Source organism: Trachinotus anak, unplaced genomic scaffold, assembly GCF_046630095.1.
Source record: "Trachinotus anak isolate AG129_WGS33_773 ecotype Australia unplaced genomic scaffold, CSIRO_AGI_Tana_v1 ptg000024l, whole genome shotgun sequence".
Taxonomy (NCBI): Eukaryota; Metazoa; Chordata; class Actinopteri; order Carangiformes; family Carangidae; genus Trachinotus; species Trachinotus anak.
In genome coordinates this window covers 11,411,977-11,427,267 of record NW_027273875.1, presented here as the reverse complement: position 1 = coordinate 11,427,267, position 15,291 = coordinate 11,411,977, and the positions used below count along the sequence as shown (strand labels likewise).

General features: G+C 43.7%; 1 protein-coding gene across 8 annotated transcripts in view; it reads left to right on the top strand.

Annotated features, from left to right (window-relative positions):
* ncor1 (nuclear receptor corepressor 1) overlaps positions 1–15,291 on the top strand; it is a 53,593-nt gene extending 38,302 nt beyond the window's left edge. For 5 of the 8 annotated variants that reach the window (XM_071460680.1, XM_071460684.1, XM_071460678.1 and 2 more), the window contains 23 exons: positions 2,418–2,584; positions 3,310–3,424; positions 4,706–4,791; positions 4,939–5,107; positions 5,205–5,330; positions 5,420–5,503; positions 5,599–5,849; positions 6,088–6,394; positions 6,664–6,891; positions 7,121–7,321; positions 7,737–7,886; positions 8,572–8,781; positions 9,111–9,246; positions 9,465–9,946; positions 10,159–10,269; positions 10,647–10,783; positions 10,909–11,126; positions 11,214–11,357; positions 11,768–11,913; positions 12,140–12,193; positions 12,282–12,485; positions 12,584–12,760; positions 12,869–15,291. In XM_071460680.1, coding sequence (XP_071316781.1) covers positions 2,418–2,584; positions 3,310–3,424; positions 4,706–4,791; positions 4,939–5,107; positions 5,205–5,330; positions 5,420–5,503; positions 5,599–5,849; positions 6,088–6,394; positions 6,664–6,891; positions 7,121–7,321; positions 7,737–7,886; positions 8,572–8,781; positions 9,111–9,246; positions 9,465–9,946; positions 10,159–10,269; positions 10,647–10,783; positions 10,909–11,126; positions 11,214–11,357; positions 11,768–11,913; positions 12,140–12,193; positions 12,282–12,485; positions 12,584–12,760; positions 12,869–13,092 — 4,127 coding nt within the window. In that variant the 3' untranslated portion in view covers positions 13,093–15,291. The remainder of the gene's footprint in view (positions 1–2,417; positions 2,585–3,309; positions 3,425–4,705; positions 4,792–4,938; positions 5,108–5,204; positions 5,331–5,419; positions 5,504–5,598; positions 5,850–6,087; positions 6,395–6,663; positions 6,892–7,120; positions 7,322–7,736; positions 7,887–8,571; positions 8,782–9,110; positions 9,247–9,464; positions 9,947–10,158; positions 10,270–10,646; positions 10,784–10,908; positions 11,127–11,213; positions 11,358–11,767; positions 11,914–12,139; positions 12,194–12,281; positions 12,486–12,583; positions 12,761–12,868) is intronic. The other 3 variants (XM_071460681.1, XM_071460685.1, XM_071460683.1) reach the window with 3 other exon arrangements.

Sequence of the window (15,291 nt, the reverse complement as noted above, 5' to 3'; positions counted from 1 at the left end):
TAAACTAGCCTCGCCTGACTCTCATTTGAGTCTTTTGTGTTTGACCATGGAGGCATTTTGTTGACTGTTGGCAGCAGAATATTATATAGTCCTTGCCACTCTTACGTTTCAGTCTGACATGACTTGATATCTGTGTTTTACTCTCTATCAGGCCATTGTAATAGTCCGTTTTTATATCTTCATATCCAATTGTTTAATTATCTTTAATTATAGCAGAGGAGGACTGTTGTGGAGATTTGAATCCTGTTGTAAGTCAGGCTTTGGCAGTGTTTCAGAGCTCTTGTGCATTAGATAAGTCAGGTGGAATGTTCTCTTGTCCAAAGGTATATGTAACCACATTGGGGTTGTACCGTGTACAGGATGTATTTACTCAGTGTTAAGCTGACATAAGAAATACATTTGAAATCTCTGCCAGAGTTTCTCTCAAGGAAGGGTTTTCTAGTAATTTTATTCTGAGAATGTGTTGTTTTCTGTGTCGTTGTCTTATTTAAAGTTAAGGGAGATGTTTAGGCACTTGTGTGGAGCTGATCTCTTTGTATGTGTTGCCTCTTTTTTTTTGTTTGTTTGTTGATGTATAACACTTTATACAATAGGTCGTGTTATGGATACATATGCTTAGGCCACGCAGAACCTGGATCCCTGAACGTGGCAAATGTACTTTGTGCTTGTGCATGTGTATCAGTACAGAAGAGGTCAAACAAGCATGAGCCAGCTCTTTCTGGTTCACATACTACAGTGGGTTGGTGATTTTATAACTGCAGCAAGTACGTCAGTGCATGAATCAGATATTTTTGGTCTGTTCACCAGTGCACAGAGAAAAGCACACCTCTTTGACCTTTAATCTTGGCCCTTGTATTACATTCAAGAAACTGAGGTGGTTCATGAATCACCAGTCAATAGTTACCATCAGCATCAGATTTATTTTTACTTTTTTGCTTAGAACAACACATTACCTTATTTGAAAAGTGACTTTACTTCCAGTGACGTTCACAACCCATCTATTTAGATCACAAGGACATAATTCATATAAAGCAAAAGTCCTGACCATATGCAACATCTGACAAAAATAGCATCTGTAATGTTATGGCTCACTACAGCTCATAAAGGAGCGCACATGACTAAAAATGCCTGTTTTAAACAAATGTGCTTTTTATTGTTGGTGTATGAACATTACTCACACTGTTGCACCATGAACTGTAATGAGACCTTTATCATCAGAACAAATGCATTTTTATTTACATGTGTTTGACATTGTTGCAGGGGAACATTGGTGTGTTACATTTCAAGTTCAGATATCCACTGTAAATGTACTGTACACTGTAGATTTTATCACCTGCTTCACTATTTCATTCACTATGTTTTTACTAGAGTTTTGAATAGTATTTTGAATGAGTTGAATTCCATAATAAAACCTCTTTTATGGCTGTTGACACTTATTGAAAGCTACATAAATTGGACGACTTTCAGATATCTTAGAGTGATACCAGAGTTAAGTAAAGTATCTGTGGGCAGGATATGTATATGCAATGCATGTTTACAGATTCCTGATTTTTGGACAGCAGTAAAAGTTTGCTTCTGCTTAAAGAAGGCAGAAGACAAAATGTTGTCCTTGCACACCAAATTACTGTAAAAGGAAAACATTCCCTGTTAAAATGTCTACTGCTGTTGTTGACGTGGAAGTGGCATTTGGACATTTACTGAAGCTGGACTGCAATAGTTTCTCTTGTTTGCCATTTGGGGAAAACATATTTCTCATGTCTTGACAAATTAGGCCGATGTCCGTGATGGTGAACTGTAGCATGAATGTTAATGTTTGACACAGTCTCCCTGCAACAGGGATTTATAAATTCGTCATAGATTGGCTTGTTTTCTTATCTGTCCCTGTACGAGCCATCAGGATGATGACGTCCATGCTTGCTGGTTGAACTTTAATGCAGACATTTGCATTTTTGATTTTGTAGAGTGCAGAGCATGAGGTGCACTCCCTGCAGGGAGGTTACTCCCAGTCTGTGTGTGTATGTGTTTGTGTATAATCATCCGTTTTGCCTACTCAGCTTTCCCAGGAGATGGTAAAGCAGACAGCAGTCATGGGCCAAGGTTACCTCAGGCTGAGGAACAGACTATTAACTGAGGTCCTCAATTCTTACTTCACCACTCACTGCAGTCTGTCTGAATGAAGCTGAATATTTGATCATGCAGTCTTTGATGGGAAATGAAGCTTAATGGAACGCACATGTTGGGTGGATTGGAGCTGTGCTGTCTGGCAGTCAGAAGACATGTAGTGGACAGGTTTAAATTACTGTGAGAGCTGATAGCTATTTTACAATTTCTTTGTTTATGTAGGTGTTTAATGCCCAAATGTTGGCTGGTAATCAGTTGTGTCTGACTTTTTATGTCCTTTTTTATGTTCCCATCAGTCCTCCACCCTGCCTCCAACCAGCTGGTCGGGAGTATGCCAGATGGAGTCCGGGTGACGTTCAGCCGACCCAGTCGACCTCCCAACATTCCCTCTCCTCCTCCACTCATTCCAACCACCAAGCCCACGGACAAGCCCTCCTTCATCCAAGGAGGCTCCATCTCCCAGGTAAGAAACGATGGCATTCACAGCAAAGTTGAGACAAACCAGTGTCGACAAATGTAATTCCATAATCATCTACTCCATCTGAACTCTCACTTAAAGTGAAGGCATCTGCTTTTGATAATGAAGTGTTCTCCACAACAGACACCATGACATTGTGAAACCTTTTTTTCAAGGGAGAATTTTTGCAATGTACAATATGTGTGAAATTATTATCTACCATCCTAATAAATGCAGTTAGTCTCTTCCAAACAATTGACTGAAGGGGTTTTAGTGAAGCAGAGTGTACCTCAGACCTCCACCCTAAACCTTAATAGGAACATTTTGTTGAGTTGATTCAGTCAGACTTTGTTAGCTCAACAAACAACTCAGTTGATATTCTGAATACTGAGTGTCTCAGAAGCTTTGAGATGTTTTATTATTATTGACAAAATGTTTTCCCTGATCTAGTTTTTTTTATTTTTTCTTGATAGCTCAGCTGCGCAGAAATGCAACAGGAGTTCTGTATGTCATATTGTTTACAGTGTGACCACAACACAGGTATATCCTGTGTCGCCAGACTGTTGTAAAAGGTGTATTAGTCAGGAAGCTGAGAGAGTTTATGATATTTTTTTATTGACAGTATAGAACTGTAACACATAAAAGATCATCAAGAACACCTGACACAGCTTTGTTGTTTTCATAAACAGTAAACTGATCTTGAATTTTGTTCTTTGTTCTTGCTTTTCCAGGGAACTCCTGGCACATACCTCCCGCCCCATGCTGTCTATGGGCCAGAGGGGACTAAGAGCACTGTGGGCTCCATCTCTCTGGGTCTGCCTCGGCAGCAGGATCCCAGCAAACCTGGTAGGACAGCAGACGGGCACATTACTATACTATTCTGTTACTGTGCAGTTCAGACAGATAGGACACCATTCAAATAAAACCAAACATGACATAAAAACAAGAGTAGGTGTGTATGCAGCTTTAGACAGACGTTAATGACACCCCTGAGGACCATAAGGCTTCATCTTGCTATATCAAAACATTTTGCTAAAGCAAGATTTTATAAATTAAAGATGTGAAGATGTTCATCCAACCATAAAGAAAGACAGAACATGGCACTTAGAAATTCCCTTTAATCTCAGAACACATAAATATTGTCAACCCAAGTTGTATCCACTGTTTGTGAAGTGTTGTCTTCACTGTCATTGAACTTGGACTGCTGCAGGTATTGCTCCAGTCTGGAAACTGTGACCGTTGTAGTAATAAAACAGCATCTATTCCCAATCCTTCATGCTCATACCTATTTTGCACCATGACACTTTACATTTACCCTCAGTCACAACAGAATCTGTTTGCACATGTAGCTCACAGAGGAGAAGTAAATTTATTATAAAGGAAGCTCATTACAGATGAATGAATGAATTCCCATAACCTTGATAAACATGTTATGTTTAGTCTCAAATACTGACAGTCTCAGTATTAATATCTCTACACAGGCCTGTGTGGGTAAGACTCCTGTTGTCCACACTGGTGTCCAGTCCAGTTCTCACTGCTGCTGAAAACGTAGCTGCATTGCCACCAATTGTTCAATGAGCCAAACTGCATAATGTTACGATGTCAAATGAGATTGTTCAGGGTGTTTAAGGACATGCTGACCCTGAAAGAAAGGTTGATGATTAAAGCATCTTTTGGACCTGTGCAGCACAGCTGACAGACTGTGAGGAACCACTCCAGACCAGCATGCTTAAGAAATTTCCTCTTTGTTGACCTCTGAACTTCCTACACACCATCTGTCCCCACCAATAGAAACTACTGACCTGTACTGTAGTGGTCCTGTAAATCAGGAACTGGGATACATGACTTCAGCACTGGTAGTTTTCCAGACCCTCTTCTGTAGATCACTTAATATATTTCATTATGTTGCTGCTGCACAAAACTCATTACTACAAATGCCACCGCTTCAAAAAAGAACAAGGTATAGCAGAGGGTGAATGGGTGAAACTGTAAAGAGCTGTCCTCTACGGCAGAAAAGTGCAGTTCATTTACCATTATTATGAAAATTTAGCTTTTCGGTTCAACTCCATGAGATGACACCAACCACACAGAACTTAACTCTGTGTTCCTTCTCTTTTAACCCTCCAGGAGCTGCAGTCCAATCCATACAGGATAGCAGAGGCAACCCAGCAAAGGTGGGCGAGGGTCTGGCTTTCAGAGGATCAATCACTCAGGTAATGACTAGATGAAGTGTTTTATTTTTAGGCCAGTGATATGATAGAAGCTGTGACTGGATAAATAAGATAGGAGAATAGACTTCATTTAATTATGTGTATGTGATTTTACTGTTTGTGTTATATCTTGACTCTTTTCAAAAACAGGGCACACCGGCCCTGCCCCAGTCCAGCATTGCTGCTGACCTCCTGAAGGGCACAATCACAAAGCTGGCCACAGAGGACCTGAGCATGCCAGACAAGGCCAGAGGAGAACAGCTGGCTAAAGGTCATGTCATCTATGAAGGCAAGAGTGGTCACATCCTCTCCTTTGATGGTAAGTGCTTTGATTGTTGATGTATCAAATATACTGTGAAGTTGTGTATTTCTTCACTAAGCGCACAAACATGAGCATGAATTTTTATGTCCAAAAGCTATCAAGAACCCCAGAGAAAACACCCGCAGCCCCAGAACAGGCCATGATATGAAACGCACTTACGACATGATGGAGGGATCCATGGGCAGGCCGCACCCCGGCAGGGAAGGAGCTCCATTTGAGGGTACCGATTGTGTGTAACTGAGTGTACAGTATGTGTCCTGGTTTGTTTGTTCTGTATCAGTAGCATGATTCTGCTCATTTGTTTCTCAGGGTTAATTAGCAGAGCCTTGCCTAGGGAAGGTATCCATGGAGATTCTAAGGAAAGGTCATTGATCGCTGGATCCATCATGCAAGGTAACAAATTGTAAATAACATTTCCTTAAGCCGCTCACTGTTGCTTGAAGCATCAAATAAAGAGAAAAACTCGAATACTTTTCAAATGTTTCCAGGAACACCCAGAACCGCTGCAGAGACTTATGAAGATGCCATGAAATATGGAAAACAGATAAAGCGAGAGAGCCCACCAATCCGATCCTTCGAAGGTGGTATTGGCAAAGGCAAGCCCTATGAGGGAGTGAATACCATCAAAGAGATGGGACGCTCCATTCACGAAATCCCCCGGCAAGAACAGTCTGGCCAGGACATCTGCAAGACCCCTGACATGTCAGACCGGAGGGTTATGGAGGGCGCCATATCTCAGGTTAGACAGTTTGAGTGTTGATGGGCTGGTCAAGATTTTTTCAGTGCACACCATTTACTGCTGTCCTTCTTTAGATCTGTCAGTGAGCAAATTAGCAATTTACCGGCTTTTATATTTGGGTTTGTTTTACTTTAAACATTTCACTATTAAATATGCAACTTCAGCAAATGTAACTAGTGAATGTAGACAACGATTATGATGAATTGATGACTGACCTGTTTTTCCCTCCATTTACCAGATTCACCCTCTCAACCAGCCGACCATCAAGCACAATGTCAAGTCCCTAATCACCAGTCCCCCTAAGCTTCCTCACAGCATGCCCCAGCTTGAGGCCATGGAACGAGCCAAATACGAGGAAAGCAAGGCAGTACGCCACACTTCTGTGGTCAACTCGACCTCTGTCCTGCGCTCCACGCACCAGGAGGCTGGCAAATCCCAGCTTAGCCCGGGCATGTATGAGGACGCCAATGCTCGCAGAACCCCTGTCAACTACAGCACCAATTCCGTTTCCAGAGGATCACCTATGCTGGGACGTGCTCCAGAGGGTAAATTCTATAGACATTTTATTTACAAACTGTGGATTCGGGTTCTCAGCCATTCATTACCTATTTAACAGACAAAAAGAGTTATCTTTCTAAACCAGGTCATCTTAAATGACAGAATAAGTATATTAGGAGTAGTTTATAATGTGGACACTCTACTGAGGTCATTGGAAGAAATTTTATTCCTGATGTTGGTTTCTGGTCACAGATGTACTCTCATGAGATGATGTTACATTGTTTGACTAATTGAACGGTTCCTCTCTCTTACAAAGGTGGTATGAGCTCTGCGAAATCTGCTGCACATGAAAGAAAGAGTGCCATGACCCCGACACAGAGGGACAGTGTCCCAGCCAAGTCCCCAGTGTCAGGTGGTGACCCTGTAGCCTCTCACAGCCCCTTCGACCCCCACCACAGGCCCGTTGGTCCTGGGGAAGTGTACAGACCCCACCTGCCTCCACATCTCGACCCCACCCTGGCTTTCCACAGAGTGCTGGATCCTGGTACCGTGTTTAAACCCTCTGCACTTTCCACCCTTTCCACCATAAATCCAAACAGAATAATAATAGCCTTGATTCTGAGCAAATTGACGAAAGCAGCTCAGGCCCTCTAATTCATAGGCATTACATGTCCAGGATCTTTTTCAGCCATTGACGTCAGCAGTTGCGATCAGTATCTGTGAGCCTTCTGTTCATATGTTTTGTTTTGTTTTTCTCCTGTCCTCTGCTGCAGCCTTCATGTTCTCCAGGCAGCCGTCCCCAACAAACTTCCACAACACCTACCAGCTGTACACCATGGAGAACACGCGGCAGACCATCCTCAACGATTATATCACTTCCCAGCAGATGCAAGTCATTCCTCGGCCTGACATGGCCCGGGGGTTGTCACCACGGGAACAGCCCGTCGCTATCCCTTACTCAGCTGGAACACGAGGTACGGGCCTCTATCAGCTGACCCTCTCTCACCTGCCCGCCTTGAGCAGGAGGGACTGTAGTGTGCCGATTGTGTGTTTGTGAAGTAGTGGCTACCTTTTCCAGACGCCCAGAAGCAAATGACCTAGACAAATTTTGCTGATTTGCTCTTTACATTGGGGCTGCAACTGATTCGGCTAATTTACCAAGTGGGTATGGTCATCCAAATCTCCCTTTGCTGAGTGGTTGCCTCTTACAAGTTGACCACTATTCCACTCTCTTTGCAGCCCTTTTGGTTACTGATCAATCTGTATTTGGGAGCACTAACAGAGGAAGGTGATGGGTTACAGCTAAGTGTATACGGTGTTCGTACATTCAGAAATTGATGGATCGGTTCTTGTTGTTCACCGCTGGCCCTTTGCTTCTGTCTGTAAAAGGGATTATTGATCTAGCCCAGATGCCTCCAACTATCCTGTTGCCTCACCCTGGGGGAACAGGTACTCCCACTTTGGAACGCATCGCCTACCTCCCTGGAGCTCAGCCCCCTTTCCCTCCTAGGGCTTTCAACCCAACCTCCATATCGCCAGGTGAGGACCCCACCCCTCCCTATCCCTACACCCCGTGTTCCCTTATCTTCCTTGCCAAGATCTCCATGTTCCCTCGCACCTCTGTAAGAGTGCAGCCCTGCACTGGCCCGAGGTGTCAAAGGTCAGTTCTGCCTGTCCAGGTCACAGATCAAGCTGAATCGTACTGCAGTCATACTGGGAAGGCTTTCCCACCAAGCTGACTGTTGTATGGCAGTAAAATGTTTTATTACTTCAACAGAAAGAAGAAAAGTTGTGCTCCAGATCATTTTTAGGGGCAATAAATGTAGGATTGAAATGTAAAATGAATCAAAGTGTCAAGTTTAACTTTTTTATGTCTACACCTGGAATTCTTAGTCATATTATCTAAACTCAATACTCTTTTATATGTAGACTCAAGGTCACTAAATAAACCTTAAAAACTTGGAGGCATAAAAGATCTTTTTTTTTTGTTTCCACTTTTGAGTTGTAAAACTGTTTTTATGTTTCACCCCAGTTAAGATCTGTTGAACAAAAGGTTTCGTCTCAAACTGTTGATATGGCAATATTCCTGGGACAGAATATTACCATGACTGTGCTGTGATAGATTCAGAACTTGCCAGCAAAGCCCTGATCCATCCTGCTGAGAACATGTGACTGGTGTGTGTATAAATCCTGTGTCTGTGGTGTTTGTCTTTGTTCTCTTCAGGTCACCCAGCCCATCTTGCCGCTGCCGCTGCTGCCAGTGCAGAGAGGGAACGGGAGAGGGAGCGTGACCGCGAGCAGCAGGAGAAAGAGAGGGAAAAGGAGAGGGAAAGGGAGCAGCGGGAAAGAGAGAGGGAACGGGAACGGGAGCGGGAGAGGGAAATGCGAGAACGAGAGCAGCACCGGGAGAGAACCAATGAATACATCCGTGGAGGTGAGATAAGATTTACCTTTATTGATCCGCTGTAGAGCAAATTCAAATTGACACATCAGTGCAAGGGGAAAATTTAATAAGGAATAAAATAAGATTTGAATAGAAATACTATGTACAATACAAATATACAGCGCAATGTAGGCTGTTCTGTGCAGTATAACAATAAATTGTCCCAATTCTTTAAATATACAATATGTGCATGGCAGTCTTTCCTGAGATTTTTGATTGAGTGAGTTGTTTTGCTGCTGTATAACACAGAAGGAAATGTAAAAATCTAGGAAGTCATTGAAGCCCTGTTACCATGTTTGATGTATGTGTGTGTGTATCAGGTGGACCAGAGCAGCCAGGTCGGCCAGGGAGTCGAGGTTATCTTCACTCCCCTTCTCCTTCGCTCAGGACGCAGGACGTAGTGGTTCAGCAGCGGCCAAGCATTTTCCAGGGCAAGAGTGTCATCACCTCACTAATGTAAGTTGAGCCTACTCCAACTCTGTTTACATCAGCTCACTTACACTCTGGGTGTGTTTGCTTCTTACTGCATGCATAGGGGTTTGTCTACATATCCCTAGCTTATGTTACAAGTCTGGTCAGTTGACACCACATCATTACACTGACAAACCACCTGTCTTACAACTGATCCATCCTTCAGGAAATTTCTTTTCTTCATTTCTTTATTTCCCCATCAGTCCCCATTCAGCAGCGGCAACACCAGCGACACAAAGCAGCTCCCGCTACGGTACTGCTGCTGACGCTCTGGCTGCGCTGGTGGATGCCGCAGCCTCGGCCCCACAGATGGATGTGGCCAAGGTGAAGGAGAGCAAACATGAACGGGATGATGACATGTCTTCATCGGCTGCAGCTCGGCGAGCGGCCTGTCTCTCCGAACAGCAGCAACAGGAGGCAGAAAGACGATCCATGCAGTCACCATATGGTGCTATGTCTCTGCCAGGAGGTAAGCCCCATCCAGCTTACTCTGAGGGGCCTGGCGTCGGGGTTAAGGATAAGGGGCCTCAAACCTCAAAGGCCCGCATCGAAGAGGAACTTCGGACTCATGGAAAGACGACTATCACAGCCGCTAGCTTCATTGATGTCATCATCACACGGCAAATAGCCTCTGACAAAGACTCACGAGAGCGAGGCTCTCAGAGCTCTGACTCCTCTAGCAGCTGTAAGTGTGTTGGATACACATGGCTTAGGAGATAGCTGAACCTTATTAGAACTACACAAGTGCACCATGAAACTGACATTGTCATTTACCTGAGTGGACTGAGTTCAATCTTAAATCAAATCTTTTTCTTAAAGTACAACTTTGATGATTCAACCGGAATATTATGTCCTTTACCTAATAGAAATAACTCTTTGTTCATACTTGTGCTGCAGTGTCATCCAGTCGATACGACAACACCGGTGGGGGGGCCATCGAGGTAATCAGTCCTCCTAGTTCCCCAGTCCAACAGGACAAACAGGAGGATGGACAACAACAGGCAGCAGGTATGAAGACAAACTCTGAGTACTGAATGTTTCAGTGGAATTAATTCATAGATTTTGTACTTCATGTCAAAGGTGACATGTATCAACGGTTGAACAAATTTGGCTATGGAGGCTAAATTTAGCTGCTAGTGGAGTAAACATGCTTTGAATGACTTAACCCTGACTGACCTTTTAATTTGAGACTGTCAGACATCATTCCTCTGCACCAGTCTAGTCACCAGACTCCACATGAAGTTATTTTTGTCCCCTGCAAGCAGATGTAGATCAGTTACTGTTGGCATACAGTGTATTAGCTCCTCCCCATCTCATCACCTCTTACCTCAACCGGACTGTCTCTCCAAAATAAAAACACTCTGTCCCTGGTCAAACTTCACCAGCTGGCATGCGGGCCTACGACGTGAGTCGTTACAGACCATCAGGGGAGCCACCACAGCAGCCGCCCTCCTCCCAGGCAGACAGCTACTCTCAGGTCCCCAAGACACACCGGGTCATGACCTTGGCAGACCACATTTCAGTAAGATGTGCTGGAGAATATAAAAAAAAAAATGAAGCACATTTCAAATTTACAATGTCCATCATCCCATCATCTATCCCATCATCCCGCCTAACTCACTTGGTTTTGTGGTTCCTGTCATGTAGCATATCATAACCCAGGACTTCGCCCGGAATCAAGACCCTCCGCCGGCCTCCTCCTCAGCTTCTGCCACATTCCAGAGCGTGGTGCCATCCGTGTCCTCTTCGGGTCGAGCCAAGATGCCCAGCCGTTACAGTCCTGAGAACCAGGTCCAGGCCCTACACCACCAGAGACCCTCCAGTAGAGTTTCACCAGAGAATGCCCCTGACAAGCCCAGAGCCAGGTACATGTTAACCCTGAAAATAATCAGAGTGAGTCTGATCTATTACGCATCATGTGTCCAACATTAGTCTCTGTCCTTCCTGTCCAGGCCTGGTAAGTCTCCAGAGCGAGGAGGCAGGATGATGGAGAACTATGAACCCATCTCTCCACCACAGAGCTATCAGGGCATGGACAAACAGGACGCTGGCAGGCCTCCACCCCAGAGGAGAGAGGCTGACAACTCTGAGATCAGGTACTGGTTCTACACAATTCAGACACGTGATAGTTTGAAGCTGTCAGCCCAACAAGCCAGTGCATTTCTTAATACATCTTGAGCTGACACTCTCTAAAGGTTAATTACAATAGTAGTTGGATTACAATGAAATGTAGACAAGAGAGGGGAGAATATATGTTGTCAGTATGAAATCACTGGTATATCCACACTTGATCCACTCATTGCCTTATTTAGTTTTGCATTTGCACCCTGAGATTTGATGCATACTTGTAATCAACTGTAAATCAATTTGTTGCAAGGAATGCTTCCCCATTGCCAGCAGCTGTTCGACATCCCAGTGGGGTTAAAGGTCTCTTGTCCTGCTGAGGGCTTGTTGACTGCATTTACTGCTGTTGCTGTTTGACTCTTTACCTTTTGTCTGGTTCAAGGAGTGACTCAAGGTCCCCAGGGAGTGTCAGCTATCTGCCTTCCTTCTTCACCAAACTGGAGAACACCTCGCCAATGGTGAAATCCAAGAAGCAGGAGATCTTCCGTAAGTTGAACTCCACCTCTGGTGTCGGTGATACTGATGTTGGTAAGTGGGTCTTCTCTTCCTTCAAGCTAACATGCCTGCAGCAGATGTTGAAACAAACTCTGTCAATGTGTGCATGCAAGACTTTAGTCTTTAAGAAATTCAGTCCTTCTAATTTTTCAAGCTCATTAAGCATGTGATACTGGAACCGTTTGCCTTACTGTATCATTTTGAGCTCACATTACATGTAATTTTAGATTTTTTTCAACAGCTAATACTTGTCTTGCAGGAAACGCACAACCAGGCACAGAGATTTTTAACTTGCCTGCTGTTACCAGCTCCGGTAAGTAGCAGTGACACTTGCTCAGACACTTGCCGCGTCACTGTAGTTGATTTCTCCTTCCTCATTGTTTTGTTGTTTTGGATTGTAGGCAGCATCAACCCCAGGAATCACTCCTTTAGTGATCCAGCCAGTAACCTGGGCCTGGAGGACATCATTCGCAAGGCTTTGATGGGCAACTTGGAGGAGAGACAGGAGGAGCACCAGGGAGGAGTAGGGGCTCAGTCTGCCATCAACAACACACCTGGCGCAGGCGGTGATGGCCGCCAGGAGGCCAATCCATCACCCAGTATGGGTATGCACAAATCACGTTCCCAACATTACACAAGCTCAGAAGAGATCTAGTGTTTAACATGTTGCTGATTTACACATTCTGCCTCTTTGAATCTACAGGGAAGCAGAAGCAAGGCAAAGCCAACAGCCGGAAATCCAAGTCACCTAACCTGGGTCAGGGCTACGCTGGAGCAGAACGCCCCTCTTCAGTGTCCTCCGTCCACTCTGAGGGAGATTATCACAGACAAGCCCAAGCCCAGCCACAATGGAGTTGGGACGACCGACCCTCATCCACAGGTGAGCTGTCAGGCCTCTGCTGTCAGTGTCTGCAAAAAGTAACAGAAACCGTGGGTGTGGTTAATCTTCTTCTCATTTTTAAATTTTCTACACTTCCTCTTTCCCCAGGATCCATGCAGTTCCCTTACAACCCGCTGACCATGCGCATACTAAGCAACACGCCACCAACTTCCATAGCCTCCCCCACCATACAGAGCCAGCAGCAGCAGCAGCAGCAGCAGCAGCAGCAGCAGCAGCAGCCGCCTCCGGCTGGAGCCCCAGTGGCCCAACAGCGCGTGTGGCAGTCTCTGCTGTCAGAGCAATATGAGACCCTGTCTGACAGCGATGACTGAGCCCTGCTTGCTACAGCTCCATTAACCACAAGAGACGCCTGCATTGAGGCTTGTCTGTTCACCCCCCTCTCCCGGAACTAACCTTGCTTACTGGCAAGGGTGACAAGAAGATGGGGTGGTGTAATTTTTTAATTTTGGTGCTATGGCGCCCCCTGGCTGTTGGCTAACAGTACAAGCAGCAGCCTGTGACAGGCAGGGCTCTCCAGAGCAAGACTTGCTTTTGGTCCGGACGCACTCACCCAGCCTGTCGGGAAAAAAAACAAAACTCGGCTGAGGGGATGACGAGCTATAGTAAAGATGAAGAACTTAATATGTAAAAAGAAACAACATAAGAGATTATTTCTGAATTTTGTTTGATTTCTGTAAAGATATACTTTGTCTTTAAGAAAATCATTGTATGTAAATAGAGTAACCTTTTGCAGTGTTTTTCCTACCTTGATTATTTCTTATTTTAATGTTGCTTTTAAATTGATCCACTTTAAATGGGAAGAGTAGGGGTATAATCTTTAATATCACAGTTGGTCTCTCCCAGTCCATCTCCACCCCATGTCACCTGACCCCCATTTTAATATTTTTACTATAGCGACGCTAAGAGAGACCAGACCTGTGGTTTGTACTTGACCATGAGTGGAGCACAGAGACTGTGCTTCCCTGCGCGCCATCCATCAAGCACCACCAGAGCCTGAACATCGTGGACATTCGAGGACAAAAGAAAACACAGACTAACATTTCAAAGAGCTTTGATATCTGATGCCTGTCTTCACCGCACCGTGGAGATGATGTATGGATTGTAATTATCAGATGGTAGATGTAACTTCTCACCCGGTTCTAGACAGAGAAATGTCTTCAAAAGTTAAGAACACTGGTGTCATAGCAGAAAGGTGAAAAGTCTGATATAAGCTTAATTTTGCCAGAAAAGATATCCTTATGACTACTCCTGGACCCAGTCTGAATAATAAAGTGAGCCAATATGTTTTTTTTTTTTTTTTGTTTTTGTTTTTTTAAGTAGAGCTGACCATGGTGTGACACATGTTGCTGTCTGTTGCAGTTTCCAGCCTGTCCAGAATGATCTGCTCTGCAATGTTGTCATGGTTTAAAAAAAAAAAAAAAAGTATGTCAGGAACCTTTTTTTTTTTTTCTCGGACAGTTTTGCCATGCCGCGTGACTTGAGAAAGAAGGCAGCTTTAAGTAATTTTCTCAGAGATATACGTTGGTGTTTGATGTTTGTATTTGTTTCTGTAGTCCCTTTTTTTTGATACTGTCCTGACAAAAATCTGAACTCTGTAAATTGTCTTTCCATTACACAAAAAGACAAAACTAACCAAACATAAAGAATGGTCTGCACCATTGTTGCACTTTTTTTGCTTTCTAGCTTTTGACAACAAAAAGCATACTACCTGCTGTGTAACTTATTCAACCTCCAGCACAGGAGTATACTCATATGTGCTTTAACTTTTTCCCACCACTCACAGAAATCTGGATGTTATGGCTTCCTGTCTTTTCTTGTAGCTGGTACATGAGTTTTTAGTGTGACACTTGCATCACAGTTACAGTTTTAATTGTATGGTACCGTTAAATGTTTAGGAGTTTGCTGTCATGGTGATTCAAAACCATGACCACTTAATCTCTGCTTTCATTGTGTCAATCAACAGGCATAAGGCTTAGAATATACTTGGTCAACATCATAAACGGCAGTAACGTTCCTTTGCAAATCTTTTTGAGATATGTGAAAAAAAATACCATATTTTGGCTTTTTCCACTATCACTTTGCTCAGTCAACTAATCCATTCTGCTCTAAACTTGATATTTTGTTTCTTTCTTTGATTTTGAATCATTTGTCATAGCACATGTTCAGATTTTTATTTTTCTGTCATTTTCAACATCTTTGTTATTCATCCTATTTAGATGGGATGTTATGTGTTTACAAAGGCAATGACAAAAAAAGTTTACAAACTTGAATCTTAAAGAAATCCGACATGAAGCCGAAAAAGAATTAGAGCACCTTTTCAGCTCTCTATCAAACACACAGTGGTGACTTTTTTGTCTTTTTGAAATTGAGACTTGAAACCCGTGTATCCTATGATGTTGAAATGCAATGTTTGTATCGCACAATGTCTCTTAGTAGGCTATTACAAGAGTTCAGACCAATCAAATAAAGTGGATCAGTTGTCCACCACTGAAAAATGTGGATGGTCTTAA